The following is a 17774-nucleotide window of genomic DNA, read 5'->3' on the forward strand; positions in this document are numbered from 1 at the left end:
TCATCATGTCAAATTTCAATTAAATATGAAATTTATTTCATCATAAAATTGATTATATTTATATAAACTATAAACTTAAAAATAATATTTTGAGTGTATATACTCTTTTAATAATATATACATATAATTTACCTCATTATTTTTGATGTCATGGTTTATTATTCTAAAAGTCCAATTAGTTTCAGTATCGTCACAATACAGTGCAAATGTGGAGAGATTATAGCGTTATTTTATTTTATATTTTATAGCCTGTTTTTTTTTAAATATATAACGGCGAATATTATAGATCAGCGGCACGCCCGTCATCAGTAGGCCTTCAAACGATTCCGATCACGTCACCCGTTATGTCACGGCGTTCACACCCCGCAGATACAACAAAATCATCTAAGTTAATAATTATTCATAATCGACGACATATATTTATTTTTTTATTACACTATTAAGTTTTGAGGTAATGACGTAGTAATCTCCCAGCAATTTTACCTTTCTGTAGAATTTGAAAAAAGATATCCACTTTTCTATTTTCTAGTAGCTAATTTTATTATAGCTAAGATATTTCTGTATACGATTGAAATTGGTGAACCGATCGAACCTTGTTGATCGAAATCGATCTTTGTATTAGTTCTATTGCTAGGAATTCTAATGTTCTGTTTGTTATTATTATTCAAGTAGATCTTTCTGTTCTTTCGAGCAATAGCAGCGAAGTGTTCAATGTTTACACGATAAACATCTATTCGCTGTGATTTTTGAATAGGTATACAGGTAAATTAATTTTATTATTTTAGTTCGTTCGTTAAGTTCGATAATTGAAGTTTCAAGTACAGGTTTATTTTAAGAAACATATTATATAGCATATATAGCTTTCACTTTGTTGCTACCACACAATCAATATAATAATATATTTTTCCGCGAAACAGCAATATTTAAAAAGTAAGTGTTACTACAGGCACAACGAACATAACATCCTATTAAATATACATATTTTATATATCAAAGCAACAACTAACGGTACCATCTAAAGAATTACAAATATTTGCTTTCAATGTGAATTTATTAATAGTGGTTGGTAGGCAAGGGACAGTGAGAAGCCCTGGAATTTATCAAATAACTCGCAACAGTTGTAATAAGCAAGACGGTAACTATGTAACGAATAAAAGCGACAAAGATTATTTTATGTATTTTAACTTTAATGCGTAACGCTGTATACGTTATTCCTATTTTGTATTGATTTATGGAGATTGAAAAACAAATATATTTGCGTTTTAATTTCTATTGCTAAGATATGTTTATATTTTCAATTAAATCGTTGACTGCGTCATACGTACTTTTTTTTCTAAAATTAGTATTTCTCATCTACGATATACTTAAATAACCTAATTAATAAATAAACGTAATAAAATAAATATAATAAAATCGTATCTATTTATCTTTATCTTTTAAGTGAACTTATCGTTTTCTTTAAAATGCACCCGTGCGACGCTGAGCCGCTAGTAATAAATAAAACATACATCGCGAAAGCTGAAAGTGTACGAGTTTTGAACCACCCAGCGTTTTCATGGACTTGAGAATACACAGACTAAATGTACTAACTTGATGGTGGGGCTTTGTGCAAACCCGTCTGGGTAAGTTCCACCCATCAAATATTCTGCCGCCAAGCAGCAATACTTGGTATTATTGTGTTCCGGTTTGAAGGTTGAGTGAGCCAGCCTGTAGTTATGTAGTCTTAGTCTCAAAGGTTGGTGGCGCATTGGCGGAGTAAGGAATGGTTAATATTTCCACCACCACCACGACCACTTAACATCAGGTGGCCCATTTGTCAGTCCGCCTACCTACGTAAAAAAAATTAAAGTATTTTTAGAAACACGAATACGAAACTACTATCAATTGTTAATACATAAATGTGATCCAAGAAATTCGTACTTTCCTAAAAAAAAATCACAATATACGCACATGTATTATTTGTAGTATTCAAGCTCAGAGTTAATGTATCAACGACAAGTAGTAACAGTTCACCTTTACAAATACATTTTCATTACATTACTAAATCGCGGACCATTTGAGTCATTGTACATCTCGTCGTCTAAATGTGCGACATTGCGTGAAATATATTAAAAATAATATGTCTATGTCTTGTTTTTGGTTAAATTATATTTTCGATTTGAAAAGCATTTTAAATTTCGAATATGCAACAAACGACTTATAAATTTTGGCGATTCAGTCCAATCCGGTCGTAATACGATTTAATTAAATTTGACTCATTTACATTTGGTTTGTTTTGTCATTGCGTTTAGTTCAACTTTTTACAAAATTGTCAATATATGATAAATTAAATGTTAATAAATTATTATCAACTAAAAAACAAAACTTAATCCATGTACTAAAAGGCAATAATAACATTTCGATTGTATAATTGTTATCACCAAAATTGTATTATATATTGATCAGCACAATAAGTTGAAATTGAGTCTTAATCCAGTTTAAAATAAGACTCAATTTCAAGATTTCACCCGACCTACTAACGAGAACGTAGAGAAGAAATTGTAAGGGTACAATTGAGTATTTATATAAATAATATACTACTAATGAATAAAATAGATGCAACATATTATGACAAAGCTCAGTTTTTATTTTGAATAACGATATGTACTCTATTCCAAATACAAGAAGATAAAAGCCAAATAAACAACATTTGACAGCGAATTGAAACGATATCAATGATCGAGAGCTTGATTAGTCTATGATATTCATTGCGGATTTGCAAAAAAAATTACTTTTGAACGTTTATGAAACTGTTATCGGAACTTTGGAAGTAAAATTAAAGTGGATATAATCAGTTAAGTGTTATATTATAAATAATTATATTTTAATCAAATACTCTTAGCACAATATAGCTTAAGTTTGTTTATCTTTATTCCTAGTTCGATTGGAATTGGCTATACTTTAAATAATAAGTTAAAAAAATTATAGCCCGATTTAAAGAACAATTAACGCCATCTAGTAACAAAAAAATTAAGTAGCTGTTTTATTAACATCAATATGAATACGTTTAAAAGTAAGCAAAGTGTTTTTCACATAACCTTATTGATATGTACAGCTTCATATAATCTCTGCAACCCCTCAAGCTAGAGTAGGTTATCTTATCACCTCTGCCACATGGTTTAGTATTTATAAACGATATTTTCATCCCATATATTGATATATCCATGTCATTATCAGTTTTATACTACTTTCATAAAGTTTGATTATTGATTGTTTTTTTTTATTTCATTTTGAAAGAAACTAATATTTGCCGAATTATATAATAATAGTCTACGTAATGAATTAGCGTTGGGAAACGGGCCATCAAGCATAGTAAGAGTCCAGGTTTTATCACGTCCTATAACTATCGTAAAGCTATGCCCACAACTGAGCTATCTACCAAGCGCTAAATTTCTTTGCTACTAAAAATCACTAGCAGACAAATATTTTATTGTTAACTTTGTGTTAATCTATGGATTTTCACAAAAGTCTACAATATAGTGCAGTTATTTATTTAGTTATTGTTGTTATCAAGTGTGACTCTGCAAATGATCCCGCGTCAAAGTTATTTTGGCTACGACTGTGTTTGATATCTCAAATAAAAAATAATGCGTATAAAATTCTAATTAATTACAATTAATATGTATTTCATTTCATAAAATAATTAAAAAAATATTATTAGTCAGTTTGTATCTTATATTATGTTCTATATTTAAAATAATAATTCCATATGGTACAAAATACAGGTGTCTTTGTTTCTTTTAAAGAAATGAAAAAATGTTAGCCACAGATTCAAAACAACGAAACAAATTTGACGAACGAAATGCACTCAGATAAAGTTAAATACTAACAATTAAAACTAGCGTTAAACTTTAATCATTGCAGTAGAAGGTTACTCATTCTACGAAACATTTTCAAACCGAAAGTACCAGCGGTGTACTAACTTAATAAAACAACAGATCTAACGTTATTTCTACAATAAAGATGTTAAGAAAGTTTTCTCCTAAATTTAAAGCCACAATCCTTGAAAATTAGCATTTAGATGGCGTAGATGCTGTAGCCTCAGTTTGGCTCGTACTGCCTCGAGGGTGCCATAAAATAATACGCTTAAGAAGCCGAACTTCCTAAAGGGGGTTCTTATTGACAATACTGCCAATTGTAGTATTTGTTTATGTAGGCCATTGAGATTCTTAAAGCAATGTGCACAGCACTTTACCAGCCAAGTTTTTGTCAGCGAATTATCTTCTGTTTATTGTTTCGAATTTTCTTACGTAAAACATCTTGTAGAATATTGTTCGTGGACTTAATCGATAAACGAAATTATTATTATTGAATATTATTGACTTGACGCTCTATGTTGGTCCGTCTAGTAAGGTACCATCATCATATATTTTACCGCCAAGCAGCAATACTTAGTAAAGCTGTGTTTGGTTTGATGGGGAGTGAGCCAGTATAACTGAGTATTTGACAGGCGCGAGGGACGTAACATCTTATCTCCCAAACTTGATGGCACTTTAACTATTTGCTCGACCGCTAATTACAAAAAAAAAAAAATAACAACTTGTTATTTTATAGAGAGCATACATACAGCAAAACGGTATTCTAAAATACGTCACGGCATAAGACTCGATCTTGCCCCAAGGAAGTTTTACATAAAAAAAAAATGTTTGTTAAATGATAAGCTTAAGTTAAGTTAAGTTATAGTTACTTAAACTATGATAAATATAAACTGCTGAAAAGGATTACCTGTCTAGGATGTAGAAACCAAAAAAAAAAAACATAAAACAACGTTGAACGTTTGTATTGTTGAGTTTCATTTAAAAATGTTTCCTCATTTCAGAGGAAATTTGAGAGGTATTTAACAGGAGTGAAATAACAAACGTCATTAAATCCCTAGGCATTGATGTGATTTACATAGAAAATTATAATATTTTACTGAACAGTACTGTAGTATTTACTGTAGTATATTACTGCACTCAGTAAAATTATAATATTTTACTGAGTGCTGTCGATCTCTTTCGCCTCGCGAAGAACAAGAAGGAGTATTCAAAGCTGACTGCCAACCTTCGCTAGTCGGAGTGGCACTCGAAGAAGAAGAAGAACAGTACTAAACAGGTGTAATATACCTCGTTTCTAATCACTCCGCATTACCTTCCATTGTCATCTATTCCTGAGCTATTTTCAAAATTTCAAGCGTCTAACTCATCAGATTAGTTAAAAATGAATTAAAAAATACCACCTCCGCAGATACTGCTCAGAGCTTGCTATCAAAAATGTTAAATTCGATGTGTTTTTATCACAATATTGCGGGTTGATTTTAAGTCGTTAACATAGATTACATACAGTCTGGTTTCTGGAACACTGAATATGTCTTCAATCTGAACTCTCGTTATTATTGATAACCGTTAATCGTAGGCCATAAAACTGTGTACTGGGAGCCACCGTCTATCTTATATAACGAATAAAACAATTATTTCTGCCTCTATCTCGTCGTCTCTTCGTCTTATTCACTCAATTGATTATCATACGAATTTGTACGTCTATCATTTGTAAACATTTTGTACAAAGTGCCTAAACTATGACCGCAGTTTATTCAAAAACTGTTTTCGTAGGCTTACGCTAATACTGACTACACCATAGGAGATGCACCAAAACATTGTACTTAACTTTAAGGCCTACAGGAAAGTCCGCGATAGCGTGTGTCTATTTTCAAAGGGACACTCGTAATAACTAAATTTATATATTACATATAAGTAAACCAACATAAGCGAAAATATATTCTCTAATTTATTATTAATCCTTATCCGATACTATACAAGTATATAATTCAAAGGGATACTTTAGAAGATAAACTTACCCAAATTACAATCTTATAAGCTTTGGTCTTATTATTATCTATGCTATAAACTAATATACCTACTTAACATTTTCTTGCCTAGCGCACTTCTCATTTTCTTTATTAAATCACACGTGCGAAGCGACCTCGGGTCAATAGGACCTGCGTGGCTTCGCACAGGTGCATACTATAAGTAACCATCTTGTTGTTCTGTTCTTGTTGTTGTTGTTATTGGTTTATAATCATTATAGAAAAATTAACCAATTAAATTGTAGCATTTGTGTAAATAAAACAATCGCTAAAGGAACTGTTAAAAAAACTTACTTTTGCTCATAACATTTTTCTTAGGGTAGCTAGTTAAATTAATAAAAAAGGATATTATTCAATACAAGATTATATAGATGATAAAAAAGCGTGTAGCTAATACTTGGTGACTTCCAGGCAGGATATATTATATACATATATTGTATTTAACTAACATAAATTTGTATTTAAAAAGTTTAAAAAGAGTAACTACAGAATTTCTTGCCGGTTCTTCCCGGTAGAATCTACATTCCGTGGTGGTGGTAGCTTTACTTAATATAGTTTGAAAAATGACGATTCCAAAGTTCTTTTAAAAGCCTACTTGAATAAATTATGTTTTGATTTTGATTAAAGATTTTCAGATCGAAGAAGAAGAAGATCACAATTTATGAAAACGCCGCTTAGAGACAGTTTTATTTGTAATCTTATATTTGGTTCCGTATATAGAAGTAGGCTTTGATATCACGAGAGACATATAATCGAAAAATGTCGCGGGACACCCAGTTGGAACAAAGATGCTTTCACACAGGCACAGGTAACTCACACTCATTGACATCTTTGCAGCATCATCTGGTAGTACTAGGTATTATAATTTTTTCTGTCAAATCAATCTGATTCGAAGAACGAAATCGAGATAATAATTGATAAATAAATAATGTTGCACAGGTAAAATATACATTGAAAAGGCGATAAGTTTAAACGACAACACTATAATTTTCCAATAAATATAGCCTCATCATAACACGCATGATTGATTAACTGAAATGATACACATACAACCGCAACATTTAGGAAATTTGTCACAAAACGGCAGCTGGTGTCATATATGGCACCAATTTAGCAATATCGATAAATAATAACCCAATAGCAATCCGTATTACACGGTAAACTGGCGATAATATTCTGTACATGGTTGAATTACGCCTAAACTGGGGGGCGTCATCCTTCTGAACAATGTCATGTCAAATTTATGTGTTACAGAACCAAGTGGGTCAGAAGTGGCATGAAATTTAATAAATAAAAATAATGGTTTATTTTTTGTTCGCTGTCTTTGCAATTATGTATCGTTCATCTCTTTGAGTTGATTTATTCGGTTATTGACCCCGCAGTTAAAATACATGAACCGCGATCGATGATTCCAAATTCAAACCCGGGTATACCACAGGATTTTCATGTACTTAATTTGTGTTTATAATTTATCTTGTTTTGGCGGTGAAGAAAACATTTTGTGGATAAAAATCTGTCACGAATCCCACCAACCAATGTTAAAGCAGCGTGTTGAAGTAAGCTACCATCTGCTCAAGGAGAGGAGACCTTATCACAACAGAGATGTTTCCATAGTGTTACTGTACTGTTAATTTAGTCACAATTAAATAAATGTAAAGAAGAATTACAACGCAAATCTGACATAAGTTTATATTTAATAAAAATGTATGTTAAAAATTCAATACCATTGAAAAAAGTGGTACTGAAATAAACCGCTAGCTATTCTCTGTATATGTCATTTTAATTTAAGTTCGTAAGTAGTTTAAAAGTTATCTATGATTTATATACGTAGGTACTAATGAATACTTTGCAATGCTCTGATATAGTTTGAAAAAGTTATCCAGTGTAATTACGGGCCAAGAATAATGATATCTTATTCCAAAGTTAACGGAACTGAAGTTATGCCAGTGCTATCAAATAGAATGGTGACCACACACCAGCATTAGTCAAGAGGTCCATTTTATGATGGGTTTTGCTACTGGTAATAAGCAACTTCAACCTGTTAATATTGTATTTAAAATTACATTAACTGTGAAAAAATATTCATAATTAAATAAAATTTCATTGGGGATCTTTGATTAAAGCGAAATCTCATAATGGTCAAATAGATTAAGATTTAAGTATGATTTCGTACTAATTTATTATAATTGTAAATTATACACACATTTTGGATTTGTCGACTTACCGCAAACAATTCCATGGAAAGGAATTGATATTGAATAAATTTAATTGAAAAATCAACGTACTTTACCATATCTATTAATACTTTTAATTTTTTTTAATCATTGGTCACATTGTTATCTGTAATTGAAATGTAATCGATTCATATTTACGCCCCTATTGATGAATATTAACAGAACCAGTTAAAAATTTTAGTCTCTGAATTGTTAACAGCAAGGATGGTGAACCGCAACGAGAGGAGAGCCGTTGCCTGCGTCCTATTGGCTGTGACGGCGGTCGTCGCGGCCGCATCATATGACCGAGAACGACTCGAAATTGCCAAGCAAATTCTTGAAGAAGTCCCTCTAACAGACGGGTAAATACGATACAAAATATAATTTACGACAACCCAACTAGATATTAGCTGTCAACAGCAACGTCACTTAGCAAGGAATCAAGAATATAGCTTTATTTTTATATTTTAGTTGTAAAATTATCATGAACACTTCACAACCATTACACGATTTTTATCAACTTTGCAATTTTGAGGTTAGAATAAATAAAATTCACAATAATCTCACACATACATTAATTCGGTAAAGGTTATTAAATTTATAGAGGCGGGAAAAACTTTTGTCTAATCTCAAATCATTACAAATACCGGTCTGAAAACAGTTATACGTATTATTATTAAATCGGATACAATAACTAAGGATGTTTTTATTATTAAATAAATTAAAAAACGCCGAGGTGACGTGTGATTCTTAACCGATGATTGCGGGTTCAAATCCAGACCCAGTTCTTAATTTGTGTTAATAATTCATCTCATCATTGGTGATGAAGGATACATGCCACATTTGTATATACCAACCCACAGCGTGGTGAAATATTTTCCAAACCCTTCTATCTATTCCTTTATATATATATATATATATATGTATATATATAAAATGTTCTTTAATTAAATAAAACGTAATTTACTGATTAGTTATTCTTTTTCATTTTCATTCGTTTGACTTTACTCTCACTAATTATTTATTACAAGTAATATTATTCCTTGCAAATACCACAGAGTTCTAGCGGAGTCATGAAATATTAATTCGGCTTTCGTAACTTTATTTACGCCAAGAACCTGACTCTGTATGCCATCGAGAACTCAAACGAACTTGTAACGCGCAAGCGTTTCGTTGTTGACTAAAAACGGTATTCCATATGGCTAGACAAAAACCATTCCTAGCGCTCCGATTGATTTCATTCATTCCCCTTGTTATGCGTATTCTAAAAATTCGCTAAAGCTAACATAACCCTATTGGCACGAGTTCGCCAAACGTGACATGTCACAGTGGAGTTTATCTTTCGTATATATGACATCTTTATTAAACATCTCGACCTAATCTGTGCATTTGGACAATTTAAGTAATTGGAGAACGTATCGATTTGAAAGGTTTTATGAATGCTTGGTGGTAGGGCTTTGTGCAAGCCCGTCTGGGTGGTACCTACCCACTCATCAGATATTCTACCGCCAAATAATAGTACTCTGTATTGTTGTGTTCCGGTTAGAAGGGTGAATGAGCCAGTGTAATCACAGACACAAGGACATAAAATCTTAGTTCCAAGTATGGTGGCGCATAGGAGATGTAAGGAATGGTTAATATTTCTTACAGCACCTTTGTCTATGGGCGGTGGTACCATTTACCATCAGGTGGCCCGTATGAACGTCCGCCAACAAATGCCATAAAAAAAATGTAAAAGAAAAATTTGAAGCGAGGCGAAATTTTCTATTACAGTAATAAAAATTAACTTCAAGGACCGAAATAAACGAACGCTTCAAATTAAATTATGCATTGTCCAATATTAATTGAAATGGCATCACCTGTTATACTGAACACAGTACAAAAATAAACAAAATTGGTTCATAAATAGAAACTTTATAAGTGAACATATATTGTATCCATATTATAAATGCGAAAGTAACTCTATCTGTCTGTTGCTTTTTCACGGCCAAACCACTAAACCAAATTTGATGAAATTTGGTATGAAATAAGTTTTAAACCCAAGGAAGGACATAGGGCACTACTTTTTTGCCTAGCACCTGATCGGATAACCGCGGGCGATAACTAGTAGTATACAAATATACAAATTGACAACTTCCTTCTTTTTTAAAGCAGTTAATAACGTTCCGTATTTTTCTAGGGTTTGAAATGTGTCCATTAAATGCCTGAAGATAACTCTTGAATGGGTTAGTATGTGAGGAATGCAGCTGCAGACTTTGTATAGTCTTGTTATTTATTTACTTGCATCATATAAACCAGTCCAGGAACTTTGTCTTACCTAAAGACGTGTCTAATAGCTTGATGGAACTGCTTTTCGAAAACTACTTACGCATTTGTCTGATTGTCGAGAGGGAAGTGAGATAATTGTGAAAAGCCATTATTATAGTTCATTTTTTATTTTACATTTTCTAAAACATTCGCAACGAGTTTGAAAAAGACGTAAATTCCATATTTCTGGAATCATAACATATTATTCTTGTATTGAATTAAATTAATGTATTTTAACAGGCACAACGATTTACCATGGAACATTCGCAAGTTTCTGCGCAATCAGATCAACGAATTCGAATTGGATACCGATCTCACGCAAGTGGCCCCTTGGTCCATTTCAAAATACTCCCACACTGATCTGCCCCGTCTCAGGGAAGGCATGGTCGGAGCTCAGGTAAGTACTTCTATTTTATCTAATTATATTTAATAATACTATTTTTTAACGTTAGTAAAAATATTTTGGGTTTAATTTAATTCACGATTTAGCCCAGGAATTCGATATTGTTGGAAAATATCATGTTTAAAATGTTATATATATAATTATATTTAACCGCCAATGTCTATGGGTAATGGTGTCCTTAACATCAAGTGGCTCATTTGCCGGTCCGCCTAACTATTACATTAAAAAAAAAACATGCTGTACATAAATAGATGTTTGTATATAGCTAATTATTACATATAATCATAACCGGTTCTGATATTATAAGAATATTAGATTTTCAGTGTATCATTATTTCCCAAAGCTGATCTGATTCTGCAATTGCCAGAACGAATTCCTTAATAACCGTTGCTAAAATGTAAGGAACCACTTACGAATATATGTTATTTTCGACTTACCTTTACTTAATATTCGCGTTTTAGAGATGGGCCGTCAGGTATTAAGGTCAGATTTGGTCAATCTCGGCTTAGTGATTCGGTTGTGAAATATGGACAAATTATTGATTCAATAGATGACAATTCGAAGGGTATTTTTATTCAATATTAATTCATATTCAAAAACGATTGTAAAACATTATACCCAAAGTACCTAATTATTTTTAAAGACGATCGACCCGTACACATTAAAAATCGCACTATTTTCACATAAAATCAATTTATAATATTCTTGTCGTAGTATAGGCGTCGTCAGTGAGATTAAGCGACAGCGAAGCGATTTCGCTTTAAAATCAGCAAACAATATTTTACAGCAAGAATCAATTAATCTTGTACCTCTTTTAAAATGTACTAAGTCCCCAACTCGATCGGCTTGGCCGGAATATAGCCATTAATATGAAGGAGTAACGATTTTTAAGTAATGATTGGTCTTTACTCGGTGGTAGGGATTTGTGCAAACCAGTCTGGGTTGATACCACCCACTCATCAGATATTCTGCCGCCAAGCAGTAACACTTGGTATTGTTGTATTCCGGTTTGAAGGGTGAGTTAGCCAGTGTAACTATAGGCACAAGGGACACAACATCTTAGTACCCAAGGTTGGTGGCGCATTGGGGAAGAAAGGGATGGTAAATATTTCTACTAGCGCCAATGTCTATGGGCGGTGGTGACCACTGACCCATTAGCCAGTCTGCCTACCTATTATACAAAAAAAAATCACCCGTGCATTATATATTCTACCGCTAAACAGCAATACTTATAGTGTTGTGTACCGTGGCATAGTGTGCGTAAATCAGTGTAACTGTACGCAAAAGTAACATAACAATTTAGTTCCCAAGGTTTTTGCCGCAGAAGCCTTTAGTCTTGAGAGAGATTTAGTATTCTTATTTTTTGTTTCTATTTTATTTACATCAAATCATAGTTAACGACGTCAATAATGTTATTATTGTATTACAAACAACGCAAATAAAAGAATACGCAGACCTACCAATAATAACAATTCTTGAATCCAGATAATTTTATATTTCGTTCCGGTTTTAATTAAAAAAATTCTTGTATTTTTAAATATGTTCACTGGTTAAGAATAAATACAGAAATTTTCAATGAAAAATGGAATATTTCACGTATTATAAGCATGTGTTTTTATATCACGCAAAAATACTACTTCGATTTCATTGTATGAAACATTTCAGTTAGTCTTACTTTCAAATATTTCAGACATAGACTATAAAGTTTTCTGTGTTTTGTATATATCTCGGCGTTTATTAAGTCAACGCTTGCTGGAATAATTTTCGTCCTTACCAACGATTGCTATCCAGACAATAACAGATGAATGATTTGTAGATGACCGAAATATCTACAGAAATAATTGCAACAACGTATTAATATAATATATATAATGTACCCATTCTTGAAAGAGCCTTAATATATTTTTTAGTATGTTTTGCTACAGAAAATGTAATCTTAGTGTATTAACTAACGGAGTTAGATTTTTTATTCCTCATACCAAGCAATATAATATAATATAATCAAGGCATTCTTTCATTAAACACATATTAAAACTCCCTAAATAAAAGGAATTTTAATAACCCTAAATAAACGTTTGACCTCAATACATTCCTTAATCATTCATCTCATTGTGATGAAACTTTGGTGAATTGTTCTGCGTACACCCGAAAAGGTATCTACCATAGAAACATTCTTTTTCCCCTTTATGTTTTAACGCCAGTAATAAACATTCTATCTATGTCCCTAATTGTACCCATGCGAAGCTGAGAGACGTAGCTAGCTATTCTTTAAATTTTCAAGTTTCAACAATAGTGTTGATGTAGCTGCTATCAAACAACAGCACTATTGAACACTATTATAAAATAGTGTTCAACAGTAAACAACTTTTTAACGGTACATAATTTTAGTATTACACTATTTTCCTTCTGAATATTTTCCATTTTGCTTCCAAACCAGAATTTCTCTCATCTTATTTTAAACTGCATCAAAGAAGGCGACGCTTTAGGTAACTTGATTGAGGTTAATAGGTACAAACTTGACTTTACCTAATTTAAGAATAAACTCACAAATAGAGAAACAATCTTAGTTCTCCTGTAAAGAACTTTAATGAGAATTTTTAATGGCTGTTTTGTTTATGTAACAATAATAGTTTTTAATTTTCACACAAATGTAATTATAATTATTAGCGAATATATTATTAGTGGCCAAAACTACTGACATAATATGGGTGACAAATTTGATTGTGATTTTATATATTAATGATAATCTCCTGTCACACTTTCTCTTCAAATTAGAAACGCACACTAGCAGTGCTATGGACTTTAACATTATTTATCATGAATTTAATCAAAATGTTATAACTGACGATAAATATTTCTTGCTTATTAATCTTTAAAAATTCTGATATTCTGATTCTGATTCTATATATATATATTATTTTTACCTAAAATTATCAAACAAACTAATAGCAAAAATAAAATTGATTTAAGAATGTTAGATATTCTAGCGATAGAATACCGACATGCAATCGTTTACCTAGCAACCGAAATAAGTGATAGGATATTGAATATTTCAAGATGCTTACGAGCTGATAGGCTGAATATCCACTTATATTCATTCAAACCTTTAATGTTGGGTTCTATAATAAATTCGTTTACGCTTGGAGATTTCAGTTTGAATTCACTGAAGGCATGTGAAATAAGACGAAAGCGTTGAGATTTTAAAAATGTTTTCAAACTATTTTTTAAAGAACTTATTGAAAAATCGTATATCTAAATATTCCGGTAATTGCAACGATAATTTGTTTTGTCTTCGTACACGGATGAGTTTTATAATTTTGTAAACTTTAAATTGAATAAGAAGCCACGAATTCATTTATAAATTCAAATAGTTCCACATTCTGATTCTGTTTATTTATAACTCTGCTATTATAACTGAAAGTATCCTCAAGAATAAATTATTATACACAGAATACATTAAACATTACCATATCTACATTTTATTTGAAAAATTCTTTTTAAATATTGCTTTTCCATTTTTAGGGTTCCGTAGCCAAATGGCAAAAAACGAAACCCTTATAGATTCAAAAATGATATACAGGTTTTTAATATCATTTTTTTCTAAACTAAATAGTTTGTACGAGAGACACTTCCAATGTGATCCCCGCCCCCCTATGACTTCTAAAATAAGAGAATGATAAAACTAAAAAAAATATATGATGTACATTACCACCATGCAAACTTCCACCGAAAATTGGTTTGAAATCTAGTAAGTAGTTTTTTTGTTTTAATACGTCATAAATAGTAAACCGCAATTTACCTTTCATTCAATCAACTCAAATATAAAAATAAAAATTGAATTTCATAATCATAAACCTTGTTACTTGCTGCTATGGAACTCTTCATGGGGGAGTCCGACTCGCATCAGGCCGCTTTTTTTTATTACTGTCTTCAATTATTTGTATCTGTCTATTAACTTTTTTTTGACAATGGCGCTGTAAGAAATATTAACCATTCCTTACATCGCCACTGCGCCACCAACCTTGGGAAATAAGATGTTATGTCCCTTGGCTCACTCACCATTCAAACCGAAACACAACAAGACTGAGTACTGTTGCTTAGCGATAGAATATCTGATGAGTAGGTTACCCACCTACCCAGACGGGCTAGCACAAAGCCCTACCACCAAGTAAATATTGTTTTCTGGAACGCTTATGAAACGCTTATTAAATTTATCTAGACACACTTCCTCGTGTGACCAGGACATATTGTACATAGTTTAGTGCTCGTTTCGAGTTTCTTGTTCATCCTATTCAGAGTAACAATTTCTTGATAGCAACTTTCTCTAACACTCCGTTGCGATGCGGTTCATGTTCAAAATTATTTTACAGCATTTTGCTCAATATAACCTAACACCCTCGTTATTAGAATATGACATTATTAAAAATGTTTTTTAGTCAATAGACTATGTAAAGTCAAAACTTGTACTCTGAATGTCGAGCTGAAATTGAGCTGAACGGAAGTCGAGCTTTGTCTGTTGAGGTACCACGTACTTATGTTATTCTACTACAGCAATTATTCTACTGTCAAATATGAATACTCTTGGTAGGCCTTTGTTCACACCCGTTTGGGTAGGTACCACTCATCATATATTCTATTCATCATATTTTCCGGTTTGAAGGTATTTGCAAAGGAAATATAATATTAGATATGTTGGTAATGAACTGACGACTAAGGAAGTGATTGAGAGAGTTCTTGCAGTACCAACGACCATGGGTGGAAGTGTCATCAGATGGCACATCTGCGCCTTAAACTTTTTATACAAATAATACAAAAAAAAACAAAATTTTGTGTTTGTCTTTATATTAGAATTAATTTTTTTATCAGAACACACGCACAATATTTATATTAACCAAGCATTTTAATCACTAAATTTTAAGCCATGGCTGAAAGGAAATCACGTAAATTCTCCGACTGCATTTTTTACATTATAGATTACCTCAAGATAGTTTGCTACCTAACAACCACCGAGAACGAAAACAGTATCTCATAAAACAAATGACCAGTACATTCATTTCACGATCACATGTAAAGACCAGCTTTAATATTGGTTAATTCAAGCTAATGTATCCATGTTGGTACAAAGCATTATATCCTTATTTGCAAACATTAATGAAGGGGAGATAAACGCATATTCAAACGTGACACAGTTGTGTCAAAGCAAAAATTCTTCAAAGTGATTTACGGTAAAGAGAGCAGCGCTCGTTTTGAAAAGCAACAGAAATGCTTTGAATGACTTTCATTAATAAGAAAAGCGTGTGTTTAAACCGCATGTTGTTCTACTTTGTAAAGTAGATTTTTAACTTCGATTACAGTTCCAAATGTCTTGAAAATCTTACATAACATTAATGATATTATTCTAATAAAATAATTACTAAAACAACTAACTACTAGCTTTGTTTGCTTAATATCATTATATTTAGTGGTGTACTATAGTTAAATTAATATTTTTAAAACGATTTTAATAATTAATAATTCCATCTCTACCCTCATCTCAAAAAACCTTTTGAATAAACGTGAAGTTTCGAGGGAGACCAAATTCTCGACATCGGCCGGAATTATATAAATAATATAATTAATTTACGATTTCTTAATGCACATTTCATAATCGGCTAGCATATTTTGCAATATAAATAAATAAATCGCAGGGTAATAGCTAATTGATCGTGGCAAAATTTTGAAAATCATGGATTTTGAAAATCCATAATTTTCAAAATTTTTCGCATGACCAGTTGTATGTCGCCGTATCTTAATACCAACAAAACTATTCATATACACTCCAAAAATTTTAACTAAGAATGTTGTGTATCATAAAGCATTATAATAATAAACAGTACGCTTTTGAAATAAATTTTCGTTTTTTATTAATTCTACTAATTCGAACTGATTATTCATATCAAAGGCAGGTCAACGTCTGTCTGGTCAGCATGTCAATTATATTCTGTAACGTTATCTTCCTTTAGAGTGCACTAAAAAAAAAAGTACACTCGGATTTGACCTTGAAATGTTTTCACGTCTCAAAGTTTCTCTTAAAAAATAAGTAATACTCCGTAAATGTCAATGCTGACTAAATAACTATACAGTTGTTAGCTGCGGATTGGCGAATAAATATATCTCGGATTTTAAACCGAGATATTCCTTTATCGTCGCGCATGAGATGCATTGTGAAAACTTGAACATTCTAAAACTTCTTGGGTCTTGCCTAGATATGAATCCACTCTTTAGTTAAAATTATATCAACAGGACCTACTTATTATTGTTTTGAAACGCATGTCACGCTTTAATTTAAATTTATTATTTTCGTTTCTCGTTACAAGATTTGAATCTTTTCCAATTATTCTGAGTTCAAACCACTGATTGATGACATTGCTACTCTAAGAAATGTAAACTATTCCCAAGATAGCCAACACACCACTAACCTTGGGAACTAAAATGTTATGTCCCATATGGCAGTAGTTACTTTGCTCACTCACCCTTTAAACCGGAACACGACAGTGCTAAGTATTGCTATTCTAAGAATAACTGACGAATGGGTAGTACCTACGCAGACAGGCTTGCACAAAGCCCTACCAACAATATTCGTCCACTATTCCGATAATTCATATGCTTAATTTGTGTGTTCATCTCGTGCTCGGCGATCAAGGAAAACATCGTGAGGAAACCTTTAAGTGTCTGTTTCAATGAAATTCTGCCACACGTGTATCAACTATTACAGTAGCGTGATGGAGTAGGGTTCAAGCCTTCTCCTCAAAGGCGGCTTTTGCCCAGAAGTAAGACATTAACAGATTGTTACTGTAATGTTATTTTTTAGGCGATAACAAATAAGCTTTAAGTAAATACAATTGTAAAAATTTGAACTGTTTACCGGAATTAACGACTTACAACTTTTCATAACTAGCAAAACAATCTTTCTTAGTGTTTTATTTGT

At 32.0% G+C, this 17774-nt stretch overlaps 1 protein-coding gene across 2 annotated transcripts in view; it reads left to right on the forward strand.

Moving 5' to 3' along the window:
- The window catches only part of LOC113404038 (dipeptidase 1-like), a 78380-nt gene that overhangs the window by 47369 nt on the left and 13237 nt on the right, over positions 1-17774 (forward strand). For both annotated transcript variants that reach the window (XM_026644777.2, XM_064220385.1), the window contains 2 exons: positions 8318-8459; positions 10645-10801. In XM_026644777.2, coding sequence (XP_026500562.2) covers positions 8318-8459; positions 10645-10801 — 299 coding nt within the window. The remainder of the gene's footprint in view (positions 1-8317; positions 8460-10644; positions 10802-17774) is intronic.

This window comes from Vanessa tameamea, chromosome Z (genome assembly GCF_037043105.1).
Source record: "Vanessa tameamea isolate UH-Manoa-2023 chromosome Z, ilVanTame1 primary haplotype, whole genome shotgun sequence".
Classification (NCBI taxonomy): Eukaryota; Metazoa; Arthropoda; class Insecta; order Lepidoptera; family Nymphalidae; genus Vanessa; species Vanessa tameamea.